Source organism: Cyphomyrmex costatus, unplaced genomic scaffold (assembly GCF_001594065.2).
Source record: "Cyphomyrmex costatus isolate MS0001 unplaced genomic scaffold, Ccosl1.0 scaffold45, whole genome shotgun sequence".
NCBI classification, from domain to species: Eukaryota; Metazoa; Arthropoda; class Insecta; order Hymenoptera; family Formicidae; genus Cyphomyrmex; species Cyphomyrmex costatus.
Genome location: NW_017278747.1, coordinates 230,406 through 253,451, shown reverse-complemented (window position 1 = coordinate 253,451; position 23,046 = coordinate 230,406). Strand labels below are relative to the sequence as shown.

At 30.1% G+C, this 23,046-nt stretch overlaps 1 protein-coding gene across 1 annotated transcript; it reads right to left on the bottom strand.

The window, feature by feature from the left end:
• ENGase (cytosolic endo-beta-N-acetylglucosaminidase) lies at positions 1-21,357 on the bottom strand. The gene is made up of 9 exons (XM_018544561.1): positions 20,883-21,357; positions 19,756-20,202; positions 19,514-19,688; positions 19,052-19,270; positions 18,562-18,938; positions 18,247-18,432; positions 18,061-18,170; positions 1,007-1,130; positions 1-34 (listed from the first exon to the last, which is right to left on the bottom strand). Exons 1-8 carry the CDS (start codon positions 21,155-21,157, stop codon positions 1,054-1,056), a joined length of 1,866 nt encoding a protein of 621 aa, XP_018400063.1. The 5' UTR covers positions 21,158-21,357; the 3' UTR covers positions 1-34; positions 1,007-1,053.
• Between the last annotated feature and the right edge of the window lie 1,689 nt (positions 21,358-23,046).

Sequence of the window (23,046 nt, the reverse complement as noted above, 5' to 3'; positions counted from 1 at the left end):
GTTGTTTCGAGCACAGCCTTTTGTAAATCACAGCCTATTTTTACATATATGAATTATTTTTATTATATACATAGAGTGCTGCGATTTAAATCGATTAGAAATTGTTTTTATAGAATCTTATTAATTACATTTTATTCATATATATAGTCTCCTAAATTTATTCAACCTTATGGCTCCTGAATACCGGCGACGGCCATGTTGGAATTGTGACGTCATAGACGAGAAAAACACATTAATTTTTCTTGCGTCCCATTTTTTAATAAAGACAATTTGGATAAATTTAAGAGGCGAGATCGCACAAAAACACTTGTAAAAATTGCCGGAAACTGTCCTTTCCTCTTCTGATAATCAGTAAATGGTCGTAAAAGACACGTAAAGTGAGCCTATTTTCGGGCAGAATCACACAGTTTAACAGCTGATGAAACGAGTGAAATATACGCTTTTATGTATAAAATTTCACGATAACTGCAGTTTCCGGCAATTTTTAGGACTTTCACGAGTACGAGGGAAGTCACATTTTCACAAATAAACAAATATTGACGAAATGGCACGCAAGAAAAATTTTGTCGTCAAAACATCACTTTTTCACGCCTATTAGTTCAGACTTTTACCATGGCGAGGCGCTATACACACACACAAGCATGAACCCATGTCTGTGTGCTCCCCTTCTACCCAAAAATGAGCACACGGACATGAGCTTGCAATTGTGTGTATAACCAGTAACGTACTACCAGTTTTGCTAGCCACCGACTAATTCGGTGTCGCTACCCATCAACACGGAGTTCTTGGCTGAGTATTCAGGAGCCTTATGTATCTTAGCATATATAGCGATATATTTATTTTATATACAGACAAAAATAAAGAAAAATTTAATTATTATAGATGTAGATTATTATCGTTGATAAATGTGCCTTGTATTTTTTAAATATTTTTGAAAATCATGTAAAATCATAAAATATTAACAAAGCATTTTATCTCATTTAGATTGTATTATATACTTTTGTACATGTTATACAAGTTGATAATTGTTGGATTAGTACGCATATATTACAATTACGTCAAACCCGAAGTAAATTGTTGAACGTTGTAATCGCTGATAAGACTGGCAACATACTCAGGATCCGAATTATCTGAAAATAAAACAAAAATAACGTTAAATGAAACAAACAATGAGACAAATATAATATAACATCACAAAGAAATGTCACATCATTTTATGATATATACATAATGTTTACTTAATTTAACCACTTGAAATTTCTTATCATTTCTAAAACTGTAAAACTTTTGCTGAAGTTTTCTCATAAAATTCTTTTTTTTCAGAATTATACAGGTGTAGCTTAAAATGTTTATTTTAACACTCTACGTATGTATACGCATGCATATGCAATATAATGTGATATTATTGCGTATTATGTGATAAGAAACAAATGAAAATGAAAAGAAATACAATAAATAACATAAGAATATCTCTAATAATTAGTAATCCTTCAAAATATACAATACATAACAAATTTAAATTTTAAATAATGATATGTATAATAATTAAAGTAATCGATGTTATGTTAAATTGTGTATATACGTATATAAGTATATCTATCTCAATTTCAATTATATTAAAATGTAATTAATTTATAGCGAATAAAATCTAGGGCAATTTCTGACAATTAATTTGGACCGATTTAACGGCACTGACTCTCATTAGCTTTTTTATTTATTTATGTTTGTATTTTAAGTTTTGAAAGTCCGTTTTAATTATTATTATTGCTTTTATTATCTAATTTATATTTTTGAAAAAAAGATGTTTGAGTTGAACGGATCTGTCAATCGTTAAAATTTAAGATATTGGGCTGACAATAATCTCCGTTGGATGAGAGATTGTCACACTCAATATCCCCAAAAACTAAATGTTTGGACTGGAATAATAGGTCATCGTATTGTAGGTCCGTTTTTTAACGAAGGGAATATAAATGCATACAATTACGTGCACTTACTAAGAACCGAAGTCGTGCCATGTATTCGAAACATTACAGGAAATGTTTTTAAAAATATTTGGTTTCAGCAGGGTGGAGTCCCAGCTCATTTTGCCATTAATGACTCGTAACTTTCTCAATGAAACATTTCCTAATAAATGGATTAGTAGAAGAGGTCAAATCGAGAGGCCACCTAGATCACCAGATCTAACCCCTTGACTATTTTTATTGGGGATATTTGAAGAGCAAAGTATACGAAACAAAACCGGCAACCATTAATGAAATACGAGCAAGAATATTAAACGTTTCAAATTCAATTTGACAGGAAATGCTAGAAAATGTACTGCAAAGTATCTACATCCGATTGGCACATTATCAAGCAGTAAACGGATAACAATTTGAACATTTAATTCATTAATTTTTTAATTATGTCTAACACACACACCCACGCACGCACGCACTCACACAAGGACTCACTTTGATCAAGCGTCTCGAAAAGGTGGATATCCGACCGTGCCACCTCCACGGGGTGCACCTTAGATAACGCGTCGGCGATACTTATTTTGAAGTTCGTAACTCAGGTAGATATCAAGCAAAAAGGGTTTGTAATCAATATTTCGCAAACGTCTTGACATCAGCTTTAAGAATATGTAATAGAAAATAGAAGTTTCCGTTTAAGATTTCAAAGTTGACCTTCACAGTGTCCTTCAAGGTCACATGAAAGTCATTTCAATATAACCATATAATAGATCACTTGATATACTAAAACTTTTGTATTAAACATTTGTTCCATAATCATTATTTTCCAAGATATTTGACCGTTACGGAACATAATCTAATTGAAAGGGTCTCGTAATTCAAAGTCATATTATGCGTAAACGGTTAAAATTACGAAAATTATGCACAGGATCTTCTGTGTAGATAATTTCATGTGCTTTATTTTTTATTAAACATTTTTTTTCTAAAATTGATATTTTCCGAGATATACGCAAAAAAGCGAAGTTTTGCAGTATTTTCAAAATGGCGACCAAAATATGGCCAAGTGTTAAATTTTATTATCAGATTCGTTTTCAGCAACCAAAAATACATGAAAAAATTTGCTGCCATTAATTTTCCAGGTCATGTAGTTCTTCTGAAAGTCTACCATCATTTTTTTCCGCTCGACTTTGTTCATTCTGGCAGCCATCTTGAATGTGCCATTTTGATTTTCCGAAAAGGCCACATTTTTTCTTAAAGTAGACATCTCAACAATTTAAGCTCAAAATTTGTAAGCCCCTCTGAATTTTGAACAGGAGAGATGGGATTTTGATATAGAATGCCCCGTACTTATTTTAAAATATTAAAACAATTTTGCTATAAATTTTATTTGTTTACTTTTATACATATGTATAAAAATCTAATTTATGAAAAATATTATATTTTTATTCATAACAGGACTATTTTGAACTTTTTTCTATTCAATGAGAATAGGTGAGAATGAGTGACATACGACAGATTATTATTTCAAATTTATATGAGATTTATTTGTACATATGGAGAAAGGCATCAATCGATATATAAATGAAACAATTTGCAATCTCAAAATAATTATTATAATCGTATAAATAGTTAAACTAGAATTTCCAATTTTATGATGCTATCATCAGATTCATTTGTAGAATATTATAACTTTCAAATTAATTACACTCTTTAAATTCATTTATAAGATTAGTTAAATATAGAACTTTAAATTTGAAATTAGAAAAACAGAACGACTCTCACTTATTACAAATTACGTATTTCGCTAATTGTTAAAAAAATCATTAAATTTAGAGAGTATAAAATATATATTATATCTCTCTCTCTCTAGGATTCTAATAATAATAAATACAAAATTCTTGAAAAAGTAGCAGAATCATAAATATTTAATTTACAATATATACATAAATTTTCCAAAATCTATTATGCAAATAAAATATATGAAAAATATTTAAAAAATTTAAACTGATTACACACGTACATTCTAATTATTTCAGTATATTCTATAGATTTCAATATATATTTACTTATTTCCATAAATTGAAAACATCGATACATGAGTAATGTAAATTGAGAAATTATACATGTATATAATCGTAAACGCTGATTATATTTAAAATAGTGAACATTCTAGCCTCGAGTCTTCCACTTCTCGCACTCGTGAATAAACATACGTAACGGACCGTTCTTAAGGCTGCGAGGCATTTCTCGAAGCGTTTCGAGGGCTTGACGGAGATCATTATTACATTCACCGGAACGCTCTGGTCAACGCTCCGCGGAATCTTTACACTTCGCAATGCTTTTCAGTTCTGTTTTCCGCTTTCTATAAGACCAGAAAGAGCGTTTACTTCTTTTTGCAAATCAAACAGAGATTTATACTGATATCTCGAAAAGAGTTCCTGCATTCTACGTCGCGCCATTTAAATTACACCTAACTAAACAGTTTGAAAATAGTAAATCTCTTGAAAAATATGTCTTATCGAATGAAAGCTGCTTTTGATTTCGAAAAGAATCTTGATGAACAGCATATCTTGATAACAGCATTTTGTTCGAAATATAGAATCATGTCTGAAATTTAGAGGTTATTTCCATTTTTCAGAATAAAAATATATAATATATAATTATTTTTAATTTACAAATAAAAATATAAAAATGAGATCATTAAAAAGTAAATACTTTGCTAAAATATTCTGTGTATATGTGATAATCTGACACTTAATATATTATTATATTCAAAATTTTTAAAACATGATCTGCTATGAGAGATGAGTATAAATATGTATAAAATAATACCTTGTAAAAATATACGCTTTTTGGACATTTCGTAATATCACATTTTTACATATATACAAAACAATAAAGGAAAGTGATTAATTGTCGAACCGTTTCTGTAAATATGTTATAGTTTCTTCTTTACATCAATATATAGTACAGTGCAGATGTGAACAAATTCTTGCAACTGTTAAATCATCAATTATTGTGCATTTATTTGCTTATCGATACAGAAATGTAAAAAAAATGAAAAATACAAAATAAAATAAAATATAAGCTGTAATATAAAGATGAAGTAATTTTTGCAAGCGAAACTCACCGATTCAAATTCTCGCTCACATATAAATTACAATTGTAATTTGTACAATTGTGTAACTATCTTTTGCAATTTATATGATTATAATATCAGAAAGTACATAAATACAGCTAAACGCACGTGTGTGTGTGCGTGCGTGCGTGCGTGCGTGCGTGCGTGCGTGCGTGCGTGCGTGCGTGCATGTGGATGCGTGCGTGTGTGCAAGAATCTTTGTTATACATTCATATTTTTCGGTTAAAGGTCCGCCATTTACAAGAGCGGCCGCGAATGAACACACACACACACACACACATATTATAAAATAAATGTTATTAGTATAATACAAATTTATATTTCAAAATATCTACACACACACACACACACACACACACACACACACACACACACACACATATATATATCAATATGTTACCATTCTCATTTTTTTCGACTTACATGATTCAGGCATCACACCGATCGAAAATATGAAATATCTCGTGAAATATTCTTATGAGCAAATTTTTTTAATGATTTTCAAACATTTAACAATAGTCGCAAGTCGCGAATCTAAGACTGATCTGTTGAGCGTTCGATCAGCAACTGGAGGCATACGTCGAAAAGTATATACAGGTAGATTACAGGTATGCTGCTCCTATGTGCTCACTTCGACGTCTTTCCATTTCTTTCTCTTTCTCCCCTCTATTTCTCTGGCTCTGAACTTCCTTCTCTCGCTCTTACTTGCCTGCTCTTTCTCTTTCTACCTTCCTTTCCGCGCCGCGGTACGTTGGAATTTGCAGAATTGATCGCGAGAGATCGAACGCATACCTCTCTTCGTCAGTGAAAAATGTATTAATTTTATAGGTACAACCGTATACAAGTTACACAATTATAACGTATTCAGGTTTAGAACAGAAATTAATGGCATTTTTGCTCAGTACTTTTTTACAGAATTAAAATTGTTCAGCAACTTGCAGTTCTTTTTATTAGATAAAACAATAATTGGCCGTTGCTATTGATAGTATAATTGAAAATTTTTTGGTGTTATATACAAAAAAAATAATTAAACAATGATAAAAGGGCAAATTTAGAGTCAAATAAATAATGAACAAGTTATATGACATAAACATTAATTAATTTAACTAGTAATTAGGCTGTAACGTTATAAAGTATTTAAGAACTACTTAAAACTACGTTAAATCTACTTAAAAATTATTGTATGTTACTAGTTTCGGCTCTTGAATTGAGCCTTTTTCAGATATCGAAATATCATAGACGTAGATATATATGTAAATCATTGAAATAATAAAAATGAACATTTCGATATCGACCTCTCAATTTTCTATGTATATGTAAAACATGACATCGTTGGTACACGGTTGAAAAATCATATGCAAACCAATATCTTTGTAAATCAACGAAATTATACACAAAATTAAATAGAAAATTGAACCGATTTAACGTAGTTTTAAGTAGTTCTTAAGTACTCTATAATGTTAAAGCCTAATTACTAGTTAAATTAATTAATGTTTATGTCATATAACTTGTTCATTATTTATTTGACTCTAAATTTGCCCTTTTATTATTGTTTAATTATTTTTACATAAAGAGTCCTTTATCTTACAATTTTATTTCATACAGAAAAAAATGAAACACGCAGAATGAAATTTTGGTTTTATTTTTGGGATGAATTAAATGGAATGATTTAAATGATGGAAAGATTTATCTTTGTACATTTGTTAAGTTTGAACGAATTTAAAGTGTAAATTATATCGAAATGTTCGCGGTTTTAGAAGTTTGAAATTAATTAAACATAACATCTCATTTAAAAATTATTTAAAGATCAAGTGGTTGAATTCAAAATAAAATTAAGAAGAAGGAGCATATACCACACGCTGGTTAAAAGTAACGAAAATCTCGTATATTTAATACAACTAAAATTACATAATTATAAACGTTTCGGTCATTAATGTGACCATCTTCAGTATATAAAAAAAAAAACTTATAATTTAATTCCCCTACATCTCATTTACTTTTACATAGTTTTGACTCCTTTTTTTATTATAAATGATAAGTTAATATAAATTTAGATTTCGTTATTATTATAAATATATCATCGAACTTATTTCAACAGCGATTATATTAGCATATAATTAAACTATATAATGTTCTAAATAATGAACTAATTTAAGTTATTAAAAAGGGCACTTTTGCTTCCGGGCGAGTAAAGGCTTGCATGTTTGATTTTACTCTCTATTTTGGAATCGTCTCTGTTTTATTTCTGCCTCTAGCGGGGGCACTTCTTGCAGATTCTAGCTAGAGATCCTATAACTAGAGTTTGGCGAAAGCGGACCAAAAATGACGGATAGAAAGTGATAACAGATATTGCTGTCTTTCTCGTATGAACGCATGCGCAGAAACTGTTAGAAAGTTCGTGACAGCTGATGACGATAGATACAATGTAATACGGCGTTGCTGATATAGGGTAGATATAAATATTTTTTATTAAAAATAAATAAAAATGGGCAGATGTTCGATTCCATTTTGTAACAATTCGTCTGAGGTTACATATTTAAAGTCCTTCCACGGAATATAGTCGAGACTAATGGGTTAGAAATATGAAGATTGAAAATTGAACACCTACAGATAATACACGTTTATATGAGGTGAGATTAAAATCTTATTTATAAATTGGAAATTATAAAGAAATTTTTTCTACTGATTGGGGAAAACAACAGTAGGAAGTTAATATAATATAGTTAAATCTCTCTTCAATTAAAAGTTCATTTTTCCATTGATATGTGGGAAAAACGAATTAATAGAAAACCGAAATTAAAACCAAACGCTGTGCCTACTATTTTTGACCACTGGATAACCGAAAAAATAATTTCCAAAAAAAGGAAGACATAAATATCTTTTCATTATAAAAATATTATTATTTTGATTATTGTATTGGTTATTATATTAACAAATTCATATGTATTATTATGTATTTAATTGTTCTATTATGTAATGGTTTTCTTCTTCTTTTCATTAAAATAGTTACCAATGGAATTTTCAATCAAAAACAAAGAATTATTATCAGTGACCGTCATTTAAAATGAGCAAAATAAATTATTTTTGACATCTGTTATTTTAAATAAACAGCAGTCATATCTTCAATACTATTTACTCAAAATAAACAAGAAGTTGAAGTTACCTTCAACATCTTTTATTCAAAGTAAACCACAACCATCTCCAATATTATCTATTCAAAATAAGCGAGAATTATCAGCAACATCTTTATTACAAAAAATACTATTTGTGACTGATCAAACAAAATATCAAAATAAGAAATTGATAAAGTAAATATAATCGAATTTGAACTACTCTATTTCAAGCATTTAAAATATGTGAAGCTTTCTTCATAATATTTTTTTAGACTTAGATATTGTTATTTAATATTTATAGAAAGTTTGAACTTGAGATATTTTGAAGTTACTTGAAATTTGTGTCTCATACAACACTAAATACTTCGAAATTATTCGGAATATACAATATGTATATAGAATATTTGAGATATATTATTACAAAATATGACACAAAAACAGAATGATGCAAAGCCAATTTATTTTTGTAAATAATATAATATATTATTATAAGAGTTTCCATAAATACTGAAAATGATTGAAAAAATGCAGAAGATGATTGCAAACCGAGATAAAAGTTTATATAAATTAAGAAAAAAGTTGCAATGGCATAATACTAGAAAAAATAAATACAAGGAAGCATTGCAGATGCTGTTTAATGAAAATCAAATTGAACATCTTTTTTCCAATAACAAAAAGATATTTAAATGATCGAATAACACCATCCAACAAGCTCTTCGGTTGAAATTTTCTTGTGTTTCTGAATATGACGAAATTCGTAAACAAAAAATATCACTTCCAAGTCTGCGGACATTGCGACAAAGGTTAGAAAATTTTAAATTTTCAAGTGATATTTTTGAAGAACTCTTCGATTTTTTAAAATTGAGTAACCAAAGTACCAAAGTTCAATGATATAGATAGAGACTGTAGATTAGTATATGATAAAACGAGCATAGTATCAAAACGTATTTTTGCTTTGTTAAATACTAATTTAGGTGATATTACATTTTTAAATGATTGAAGTACAGCTACACATGCTACACGTGCTATAGTACTCATGCTTGTTGGTACTGCTAGTCGTTGGAAGCATATCGTAGGTTATTATTTTACAGGAGATTCCGTTAGTAGTACTGAGTACAGCTTTAAAAGATATTGCATTTCAGGTTATACAAAAAGTTGAAAAAATCGGTTTGCATGTAAATTATATAATGTCAGATATAAGTCCAAGTAATGTAAGAGTCTGGAAAACTTATGAAATAAATGTTGGATGTCATTCTGAAATTATTAATTGTATACCAGATCCTTGTAATTCTTGCCGATTTTTATATTTCTTTGCAGATGTGCCGCACATATTAAAAAATTTGAAACAAGCTTTAATAAATAACGCATTTTTTGTTATACCAGATAAATTTGTATTAAAATATAAACTATCATCACAGATAGTCGAAATAAAATATTTTGATAAATTAATTGAAATTCAAAATGAATTACAATTTTTATTAACACCGAAGTTGACTACTAGTGATATAAAAAAATACAGATAATTGTACTAAAATGCATGTTAATAAAGCGAAAAATGTTTTTCTACTGATGTTAGTAGTTCACTCAAATTTTTAGCAGATAAAAACAAAAAAGTTTAATATTATACTACGACATGATTTATCGAAAAAATTGCAAAATGGTTTTTCTTGATGACATCCAGATGCTTGATTTTGGCATTTAGTAAAAAAAAAATCAAAACATTTATAATGATAATATTCTTTTTCTTTACGAAATGATCGACTTTTTTAATAATATGTAGAATGGTAAAAACAATGTATTTAAACCAATGCAAAGAGGTTTTAGATATAATTTCAACCGTCTGTCATAAAAATTGTACATTATCTACTAAATAAACATAAATTACAATTTGTTTCTACTGCTCGTTTCACGCAGGATTGTATTGAAAATTTGTTTTCACAGATTCGACAAAAAAATGTAATATCTGATTGTGTATACAATTTAAAAATAATTTAAAAAGTAAAAGTGCATAAAAAGGGAGGCCGCGTTATGTATGACTTTGACCTTGACACATGTTATCAAAGTCATGACCCTGAGTGACCTCCAACAAGTTTTAGCCGTCGCTCGTCCTTCGTTAAAAAGTTATTAACAATCATAGTTTTAAAATCATAGTTTTAAAAAGGAGTTACCGACGGAATTCATTTCGTATTTCTCATGCATTTCGTTTTCATTATACAGAATGAAAATTTCTTCTCCGAAATAACAGGAAAAACACAAACAAATGCAGAAAAGTACAAATCGGTATGAGAATCCTCCCAAAATTGTAAATTACAGTTTTCTGTTATGTACGTTTTCTTTCTTCACATATACATATGTATAGTGGAAAGTATGCCTCGGAGGTGCCAGTCTATTATAGACGCAGCTGGTGACTGGACTCCTTATTAATATAATTGCATTTTGGCTACAATCCTACTGAATACAATCAATATAAATTTAAGGCTAATAAGCCATTTTTCTTTGAGATAGGCCTGCCACGATCTCACTAGACAGACTGTATTTACTTTATTTTCAATTTACTTTGATATTTTACCTTGATATTTTATTTATTTATTTATTTTAATATTTAAAGTTACAGTACATAATTTACAGTACAATTTTTTTATGTTTGAAAGAACCATATGCGTATATGGTTATTATTTCTAACATAATAATAATGATCATAAAAATAAAGCTCCTAACCATGTATTTTACCATGCAATTACAGTTACAAATATCAAACACTTTTCTATCAAAATATATAAAATTTTCATCTTTTTACATAATATAAATCGTATATCTTTATACATATGTATATCAATAGCTACTGTACGTACAGAAAAAAAATTAACGACGTATAATGCAAAATCATGAAAAATAATAAAAGAGATATAAATAAAATTATTAATTTTTGTAATTATATTTTATTGTGTTTTAAATTTAGAATTAAATATGTTGACGTTTTAATATTATTTGAAATGTAATTTTACTTTTGACTCTTACTTCGCCCTTTTAAATTTGTATTGATTATTTCTATGTAATTAATTATTTACAAATTTTTAATATGTTATTTAAATATATATATTGAATGATGATGTTATTTAACTTATTATTAAGATCCAAGATGCAATGAGCATCAAAATTGTTAGTCAATTTAATTCGTGATAGTACTGCGATAGTTTATTAGTTTGCGTTGTAAGTCTGAAAAAATTTTGACACGCATCTCGAGATCTACATACGTAGTATATAAATTCACACGAAAATTATATTAGAAGCATTCAAGTTCCAGTTGGACCGTAAATGGCTTATTCTCATCGGTATTTAGTTTGAAACTCTCATGATCCAAATAAGATTTGATATTGTTTGTTTACGTCGCCTGAAAATAGACGTTGGTTCCTACTTATATGATTATTGCGAAGAATATTGCTAAGGCCTCGGTAGTCTAATTGGCTAGAACACTTGCGCGTAAAACAAGCGATCTAGGTTCGACTCCTGGCCGAGGTAATATTTTTCGCAATGTAATTAAATTATTTACAAATTTTTAATATATCATTCATAGATTTTTATGTCATTCAACATATTATTAAGATCCAAGATGCAATGAGCATCAAAATTGTTAGATTGTTAGTCAATTTAACTCGTGATAGTACTGCGGTAGTTTATTAGATTGCAAATCTAAAAAAAATTTCGGCGCGCATTTAGGGATCTACATACGTAGTATTCTAGTATTGTATATGTATATTATAAATTAACACAAAAATTATATTGGAAGCATTCAAGACTCTGCTAAATAGCTTATTCTCATCGGTATTTAGCTTGAAACTCTCACGATCCAAATAAGATTTGAAATTATTTTTTACCGAGATTCTTTTTCATAAATAATATTTCACAAATAAATCACGTACATCTCCTAGATACATCACATATAATACATTTTTACAATACATTAAGCGTCACTCTTATGTAAGTCGCTTTTATGTAATAATAATATATCTTTTTAAGGGGATTCTAAAGCAACGGAAATGACAAACAATTATAGTGAAAAAAATTGCGGCGATAATCGGCAAACCTTCTGGTATATTGAAGAAAATACCCGTGAAAGACTCAAAAGCGTAATTACAGTGAACCATTTTCTCCGAATTGGCTTTATAGATCATGAAATTTTTTTACACGATGAAAGTACACATCAAAATGATATGGGTAACGCTAAATTTGATAAGAAAATTGGAGGAAAAAAATGAAAAATTCACTTATTTTAGCTCTTACAGCTGTGATTTAAGGTTATAATTTACTTATTGTAGAAATTCTGTAGGTTGTACATACTAGAGACCCTATAATAAGAGTCTGGCCATCACGTATATTTTATCTATACTCGATTTGAAGCATCGCAATTGGTCCGCCATTTTTTCTCTAATGACGTAATAATATCACGTGATACATCGCAGTATTTCATGGCTGTGACTTATTTCTTAACCTGAACAGTTGTCAACTTTAACGATTTTACGTCATATAGCCCAAAGGTTAGGGCTGAAGACGGTATATTTTTCCTTCATCCGAACGTCTCTTCTAAGAAAAAAAAACTTTTAACGATTAATATTTTGGTTCGCAGAGATAAACGTCACTTTTTGTGTGTATTTTTATCAAAACTCTACGTGCAATAAGAATCGCGCTTATAAAAATTATTTAATTGACAAGTTTTTAAATATTTTAAGCAACAGTCATATTTTGTTGTGTCATAATTTAGATAAAAAAATAGCTAGTAGATATGCAATTTACAGATTGCAGATAGCGAATAAAAAAAGAGTTATTAAACGCAAATATTATGACAGTAAGTCAATGGCAATGTATAGTGCAATAAAATAAAGCAAACTGTTAAATTCTATTTGTTCAATTTTTTCCTTGATTATCGAATGGTAAAATTTTCACTTTACACTTATTTTTTTATTACCATTTACGTATCATACATATACCGTATATTACATATTTACAAAATTCGTGTACAGATACATAAATATATAATGAAATTTGAATAAATAATACTCAAATATTATTTGAATCGATATGTTACATCAGTGTATCTGAGGTTAGTATGCTATGTTTTCGGTTTTGATGCTCTGCGCCGAATGCAGATTCAACCTTATACGCTTGCGCTGAAGCTATCCCCTCTTAGATTAGAAAAAAAATGGCGGACCAATCAAAACAATCCAAAATTAGATTTCTTATGGCCAGACTCTTATTACAGGGTCTCTAGTACATACCAAATGATACCCTCGCGCTAAGCGTATGACGTGCACAAATAATCCTAAGCTTGCGAAATCGTCATCTAAGATCTAACAAAAAAGATATTCCAAAATATTTGTTTCACGTGTAATCGTTTTGCTAGCACAGATAAACGATATAGTAAACAGCACAATTGTGTATCAAGTAAATTACAGTATGTATTGCAGTAGATGGCGTAAGAACTTGAGAAAAGTAACAGGCGAAAGAGAGATAGACATAAGTTATTTTTTCTCTCTTAAGGTGATGCTGGACCCGCCTGTATTATTGATAAAACAAGAGTTTTTGACGTTTTCGTTCCAGTCAAATCTCTTCGCAGTAGTTTCACAGAATAAAAATGCCTTCTCCACGATTAAAATATTCATGCTAATGTATCTGCCTCTGGTCTATATTGTGTCCAAAGTTGGAAAAAGTAAAAGATCACAGATTTCTTTATCCTTTTAATCAATATGGCGACCAACGCTGAAGATAAAAATGGATAAAGAAATCTGTAATTTCATACTTTTCATGAAAGTTGTTAATATTTAAAAGAATTATGTAATTTAGTAAAATTAAATGTAAATATAATATAAGAACACGAATTAGATTCTTAAATAATTGTCTGTTATTCATTTTAATTCTAATAATTTATAACATTGAAAATGACCCGATCGGAGTCGAAACGTCTGTCAATTTATAATTTTCTCATTGAATTATATTATTCGATAAATTTACTTGGCTCTTTGCCCTTCTTATATTTGTATTACTAGAATTAATTTTTATATTGCACGAGAGATTCAAGATAACAAATTTTGTTAGACAGTCGACATTCTCGAGTTTACTACTGAGGTTACAACAATAAATACAAGTACTTGAATTCGCTGATTTCAGCAAATAATTTTATAAAAACTAGCAATCTCCGGATATATCATTGTTCTGTAATTAACATTTTATACTTTAATATTTCTTTTTCAATTTTTGATATAGAAAAATATTATACTAATTAAAGTAGTTTTCGTTAACACGATGCAACAGAACACAATACAACGCAATAATATATTAGGTTTGTTCTGTTTAGCTCAACGTATGCAATGTTTCCATTGGAGGATTCAAAGGAAATATCACGGAAACAGCCAAATTAATAAATAAGTATTACCTTAAGCATAACTTCGCGAAGATGATCTTATTTAAAATAAGAAAAATTTAGGCAAGAACTTCTTCGCCAAGATCGTCTTAATTCGCGACTATGAAATCTACTACTATTGAGATGATCTTGATTGAATAAGGCGTTTTTCGCCAAGATGGTCTTAACCCTTTAAGGACCGGACGGACACTTTTTGAACGCCAACTTCAGCGCGATATTGGATAATGTTACGGCCAAGAAAAAAAATCTGCACCCAATGTTTCTTACGTAAAAAAGGCTGCTCTTTCAGATTCTGCAAACAGAATTGGTCCAAAACTCTTTCCAAAAAAGATACAGCTGTTTTTTTTCCAAAAAATCGCTAAATTTTTAAATATTTTTTTCATAAATCATCAATTTACACCCGGAAACTGCAACGCAGAGGACTCGGAAATGCAAAATATCGCGTTCAAAATGTTTCAGCTTCAAAATGATGCCTGCGATTTTTCAAAATTTCAAAATGGCGATTTAAAAATGGCGCCAAAAGTGCAAAATTTGTATATTATTTCATTTTTAGCCAATCGATTGAAGTTTCGAAATCGGCAATTGCTCAATAACTGCAAATTTATGTTTTTAGAGTCGCTGATTACAAATATGAGGTCAGATTTTCAAAATTCAAAATGGCGGATCCAATATGGCGGATGACATTTCTAAAATATTAACGGATTTTCTTAAAAATGGTCACTAAAGGGTTTTTGGGGTCGCTGATTGCAGATATGAACGTTTTTTGCCGTCAAAAAAATGGACGTTGCCCGACTCTTACCACCAGGAGGTAAACGTGTCGTTAAAAGTTATCTTCTTTTTTTATTATGTATAATTTGTTGTATTTTTTTTATTGTGTACAATTTTTTTATATTTTTCGTCTTTTTTCCATATTTTCCAAACGCATTTAGTTTTTAGAAACGAATCATGAGGTGAACCTGGCCATTATATCTGGTTTATAAACAAAAAACTACCGGAATAAAGGCGATAACCCTTTAATTTGTTTAGAATAGGGAATAAGAATAATTCTTTAATCATTTGTAGTATGACTCACACAATGTGATAATTTATCTATCTCTATCTTTGCATTCTTACACATTGTGTGAGTCATACTATAAATGATTAAAGAATTATTCTTATTCCCTATTCTAAACAAATTAAAGGGTTATCGCCTTTATTCCGGTAGTTTTTTGTTTATAAACCAGATATAATGGCCAGGTTCACCTCATGATTCGTTTCTAAAAACTAAATGCGTTTGGAAAATATGGAAAAAAGACGAAAAATATAAAAAAATTGTACACAATAAAAAAAATACAACAAATTATACATAATAAAAAAAGAAGATAACTTTTAACGACACGTTTACCTCCTGGTGGTAAGAGTCGGGCAACGTCCATTTTTTTGACGGCAAAAAACGTTCATATCTGCAATCAGCGATCCCAAAAATCCTTTAGTGACCATTTTTAAGAAAATCCGTTAATATTTTAGAAATGTCATCCGCCATATTGGATCCGCCATTTTGAATTTTGAAAATCTGACCTCATATTTGTAATCAGCGACTCTAAAAACATAAATTTGCAGTTATTGAGCAATTGCCGATTTCGAAACTTCAATCGATTGGCTAAAAATGAAATAATATACAAATTTTGCACTTTTGGCGCCATTTTTAAATCGCCATTTTGAAATTTTGAAAAATCGCAGGTATCATTTTGAAGCTGAAACATTTTGAACGCAATATTTTGCATTTCCGAGTCCTCTGCGTTGCAGTTTCCGGGTGTAAATTGACGATTTATGAAAAAAATATTTAAAAATTTCGCGATTTTTTGGAAAAAAAAAAAACAGCTGTATCTTTTTTGGAAAGAGTTTTGGACCAATTCTGTTTGCAGAATCTGAAAGAGCAGCCCTATTTTACGTAAGAAACATTGGGTGCAGATTTTTTTTCTTGGCCGTAACATTATCCAATATCGCGCTGAAGTTGGCGTTCAAAAAGTGTCCGTCCGGTCCTTAAAGGGTTAAGTGCTGATTTGAGCTCGGACTATGAATACGACCCATAGTCTCCTTTCAGCTCGATACACTTGATCCAACGATTCTCCAACTTTTTCAAACCGTCCGAATAATATGATATGTCCAACCCTTCAAAATAAGCCTTTGTTTCGGTGATGAGCTGCTCTCTGGTGGTGAATCTCTTTCCTCCGAATCATTTCTTTAGGTTTGGAAACAGGCAACAGTCGCAGGGGGCTAAATCTGGCGAATATGCTGAATGGAAAAGCAATTCGTAGCGGAATTCATTAAATTTGGCCATCAGTGCTGGGCATGTGTGAACCCGTGCATTGTCTTGATGGAAGAACAGTTTCTTTTTCGCCAAATGTGAACGTTTTTTCTTTAAAATGTTGTTGAAATGGTCCAATAAAGCTGCGTAGTAATCACCATTGATCGTTTGCTTCGATGGAAGGTAATCGATATAAATTATAATGCGTGCATCTTAAAAAAAACTGTGGCCATCACCTCTCCGGCCGACTTCACGGTCTTCGCCTTCATCGGAGCTGGTTCACCTGGTAAAGTTCATTGTTTTGACTGTTCCTTCGTCTCAGGTGTGAAGTAATGGATCCATATTTATCCACAGTAATAAATCGACGCAGAAATTAATCTCGATTTCGTTGAAACATCTCCAAACATTGTTTTGAAATCATCACACGGTCGCGCTTATGGTCCACAGTGAGCAAACGTGGCACCCATCTTGCTGATAGCTTTTTCATATCCAATTGTTCATGCAAAATTGAAATCACTATGCCATGTAGTATGCCTGTGGCCTCAACAAGCTCACGCACTTTCACTCGTCGATCAGTCAAAACAATATCGTGGACTTTATTGATTTCTGGCATAGCAGCCTTAATTGGACGTCCCGAATGAGGTACACCATATGTGGATGTACGACCACGTTTAAATTCATTCACCCAATTGTACACAGTCGCAAACGCTGGTGCAGATGTGCTATGAACATTATCCAACTCGGCTTTGATTTTTTACGGCGTTAAACCTATTATATGTAGATGTTTGAACACTGTACGAAACTCGTTCTTTTCCATTTTGCAAAAAATAGAAAGGTTGTTCGCTTTAATCATCTACAGAAATGAAACCTCTCGATGAATTTTGCTCAAAATTTGACAATAATCAACTGACAGATGCTACTTGTCAAAAAGTAATGACATGACACTGCAAGTGCCCTCTGACAGATTTTCTAAGAACTTATTGACTTGCCCTTGTAATTGCTACGAACGGTTCTATGCGCAATCAAGGACTGTGCTTTTATCATAATCAGTTTACTTTTATACGTAATCGTTTTAGAATGCGCAACTAGATGTCTACCTGTTACATAGAATCTTAGTATAATTGTAAAATCGGTTGCAAAGCTTTTGTACTTACCAAAATAACGACTTCTTTGCTCCAAAACAATTTCGCCTATGTAACAATTGTATTCTGTTAAGAAAGATATACCAATCTCATCCACAGTCCTTAAATTCGTCAGATAGGTGCTAAAAAGCACAATTAATTGTAAAACCAACAATTATTGCCAAAACTAATTCATAATCAGTGATTTGTTAAGCTTACCATTTTTTCCATTTAGCATTTATTCCGCTCGAATCATAAGGTAAAACCGATTTTAAATTACCGTTGTTACCCAGGATTAAAATGGGATTTTTGTTAGACTCGTTCACCGAGGTAATGACCTCGAGGTCCGTATAAACGACAGTCGCCTGTATGTCTTGTTTCATATCGATATGAACTAAGAATAATCTATAACAAAATATATATATATATATATAATGTTCGATTGATAATCACTGAGAATATTAGTGATTATTGTGTTTTAACACTAACAATATCTTTTTGCGAATTATTATTCTTCAATGGATATATTCTCACCTGTGATATAATCTATGATCTCTAGTAACCAACTTTAAACATCCACCACCATTGTAGGAGAATTGATCACAAAACTCGAAAGTATTGATATCGATAGTAGATAATTTGTCTTCAAACTTGACTAAGTTACCACACACTCGTATAATGTTCTTTTTATTTTCGTAAATACGTTCTATTTGATTTTCCTTCTTCTTACAAGTTTTGTTACTTTCATTATTTTCAACTTCAACATCTCCAGTAAGGATTCGTTGTGTTGATCGCGTAAATTGCAAATATGGCACAGGAATTGCCAATTGTAGTTGTTGCATACGTAAATTGTAAAATGCTTTTTTTTCTGGTGTGCTTTCGCCATTTATCGTGTATGGTTCAAAATGTTCCTAAACAAACGCGCATGTATGTATAAATTAATTTTGTATACCATATTTAAACAATTTAACAAAAGATTTAACATTTCAATTATTTAAATATCTTATTTTTTATTTAAATTTACCTCGCCATTATAATAATAGCAGATACCTGCACCTCGACAGAAAGAAGTTTTAAATGTGTCATTTTCAAAAATGGCTACGTGCACATATAAATAAGGAAATAACTGAGCCCAGAATAAATCTTCTAGAACTAGAAAAGTATTTGGACCAAAGTACTCATGTGTCCATCCAGGAGCGAAGATAGCGACTGAAAGCCCTTGTTTTCGTATCAAATTTAATGCCTTAAAAAATAAAAATATATTTTCTTATTAATGCTTTTGAGACTCACAGGAGTAATTTTTTCAAATATACCAAAAAGTTTACGGATTATCGCAATGTTTTTATTCATTGCTAATGGCAACGTTTCGTCAAACTCACCGTTCACAGATTCATGAATAAAAATGTATTTTATTATCTGAATTGATTTATTGCGAAAGATTATATATTATATATTGTATAAAGTAACGATAAATAAAAATATTTACATATGCTGAGTTGAAACCACCTCCACCTGGACAACCTCTTCCCCAAACATCTAATCCAACATAAATATCCTTAATATCGCGATCTAATTCCTTTGCAAGTAGACGACTATTGCTCAATCGCAATTCTGTCCAAGTATAATTCAAAAATATACCATCACAGCACAGGAAAAATTCTCTAAAACAGAAATAATAATTATTAAATCATATCGATAGAACTAAACTATTGACTTAAAGAATATTACTTGTTATTATCATTGAGTTCATTCTGCCAATTTAATTCACCCTTATTAGTCACACTATCATACCAGATAATTTCCGAATCTTCAATCTTATTGTGAATAGTTTCTGTTAGATATTTAATAAAGTAAATTAAATTATTAATATCTTTTAACTTAATTTTATTTTCAATATTCAAAAGCCAGCCCTCAAATTGATAACTTTTTGCAATCATTACTAGAGCATCTGCAAATTTTCTTGCATCTTTTTGCGATGCAAGAATTGTATCCCAGATATAATTGTTTCCTTCCGTAATAACAGTACCCAAAACTTTTACACCGTGATGATGAGCTGTAGTAATCCATCCATAAGGTGGGATAGTCACAAAATGGTGACTAAAATAAACAAATGTATCAACAATACTCCAGTGATAAAATACATAAGAATCATGAGAGGTAGAACCTTGTAAAAATCTGTAGATATAAAACAAATACAAATATGATTATATTAACTAAAAAAGTATATACATTACTTTAATTGAGATTATAACTAATACAAATACAAAGTCTATAACAGTCTAGCTTGGATCTTTTAATTGTATAAATTGTTTAAAATTTAATTGTTTAAAATATCTTACATATAAACTACCACGAATTAAATTAAATTAATAATTAACTAATATATGTAGTCTTCCAAATTACGTGCCAAACAATTGTCAGTCTTGAAATACAACTCTTATAATAATCTGAAAATAATAAATCTGAAAAATTATTCTTATTGCGAAAAATATTACCTTGGCCGGGAGTCAAATCCAGACACTTTGCTTTACGTGCAAGTGTCTTAGCCAATTAGACTATCAAGGTCTTAATTTTTTTTTCACAATAAGAATAATTTTCCAGATTTATTATTTTCAGATTATTATAAGAGTTGTATTTCAAGACTGACAATTGTTTGGCACGTAATTTGGAAGACTACATATATTAGTTAATTATTAATTTAATTTAATTTGTGATAGTACCATGATAATTTATATGTAAGCAATTAAAAGATCCAAGCTAGACTGTTATAGGCTTCGTATTTATATTAGTTATGTTCTTATATTAACAGTCTTTAGTATTGAATATTGTTTAATTGAGATATTTTGTAAAATTACCTGTCTTCAAGATAACCACCTTTCATATCATGACAGACTAATGTTCTAGGTTGTTCGGCTCTATCCACTCTTTCCAGCGAAACTTTCTGTTCAACAATATCTGAACCTCGATACACATAATCTACTGATTCTGTGATATATACCAATGGTAGTTCTATTAATCTATTGTCCAAAGTACTGTATAATTCTGCCAATGTATCAAAAGGCAATAATTCTTTTACTTCACTATTGCTTGCCATCTCAGTGGTATTTGATATGCTGTCACTGCATTTCATGTTGCTTGCATTTCAGTTTTCTGATAATAAACTATAACATATAATGATCCTTCCTGTGTAGCTATCACCGGACAGTATATATGATATGGTAATCTATTTTAGAAAAAAATAGTTCAAGGTTCCGATTAGGGATGGGCGATACAGCGCCGATGTTTTAAATATCAACATTTTTGGACTTTTTTCCCTATATTATATATATATCAATATTTAGTAATTATTTAGAATAACCCCCTTAAATCTTTATAAAAATATACTTATTCGACGTGTTTTCACACAAAACAAAAGAATCTGTAAGAAAAATGCGGCGATCAGCCTTGTAAACCAAGTTATTAAACATTAAAATTCGAGACTTTACAGGTTAGGATATCTGTCATCCCGACTCGATATAAGCGCTATGTGTACGTACTTTCCTTTCTGAAAAGGAATATGTATTTTAAATAACCTATCTCTGCTTCAAAATACATATTGGCTGCATCCAGAACATGAAGGAAGATATAAGGAGACTCCACTCGGTCTCGCCAGTCTACAAGACATGAACCCATTTTAGGTTTCGAGTTCCGTTTCCGATTCTCGACACTCGCAGCGCTCGTGAATTTAGTAGTGCTGCGCATAATGAGTGCGAGTAAGAGAAATGATCATTTCTCTTACTCGCACTCATCAGAATCGGAAACTGAACTCGAAACCTAAAATGGGTCCACTTTTATTTTACGGAGTGGAGTCTCCTTATATCTTACTTCCTGATCCAGAAGCACGATCGCTCACTGAGCACATCACTACTTTAAAAATATAAAAGTACTACATAAAATATCACTGCTTTAAAAACACGAAAGTAGTGTTTCAAAAATACAAATTCACTGCTCTAAATACACAAACTCTGCATTAGCAGTGAATTTGTATTTTTAAAAGGTACATTCGTGTTTTTAAAGCAGTGATATTTTGTGTTTTTGAAACACTACTTTTGTATTTTTAAGGAGGAACGCCAGAATGACGGGTTAAAAAAATAGATTTTTTTTTCATTTTTGTAATGCTTGGAGTCTTAAAAATATGTCCCTATAATATCATGTTGAAATTCCTAACGGAACAATAGTAAATATATGATGTGAAATTTTATCGTTTTATATAAACTAAAGCCAGTGGCACACGGTGCTTGTTTTCCTGCTGGATTGCTAGCTAGATCAGATTCTTGCCATTGGATTGGCTGCGATATTGGCACTTTCAGCACCGCAGCCAATACGGTGGCAAGATTCTAATCCAGCTAGCAATCCAGCAGGAAAACAAGCACCATGTGCCGTAGTTTTAATTGGTTGTAAAACAAACATGTTTTTCTCGAAACTCGAAACCATGATATAGGCCGGTATTCATAGTCAGTTCTTATATTCAAGACCGTCTTAAGTTCAGTCTTGAGTAGTGACCCTCTAATAAGAGTCTGGCCACCTTCTCCCCGGTTTGTGATTGGTCCGACATTTATCATCCATTCCCGCAAAATTCTTTAAATTTATAAATTGTAAAAATTAATAAATTCGTAAAAATTAAAGTAGAATCAATTACAATTTTTATTTTTATTATTATTTAACTTATATTAACATTATTAAATATTTTCTATAAAAACTTTTATGTAAAAAAAACGTTGCAATATGTCTTTCATAAAATAAAAACAACAATTAAGTAAATATTATAAATATATTGAAAATATAAAAATTAATATATTAAGAATATATAAAATTTATAAAAATATTACAAGATTAAGAAACTTTAATAAAAATTAAATTTAAATACAAATAATACAATTAATAATTTAAAATTCTTAACAAAAAATACTTAGGAAGCACCAATAGGGAATAAATAAAGTAGTATATTTATGCAGAAAGAAATATTTCATGTATATTTCA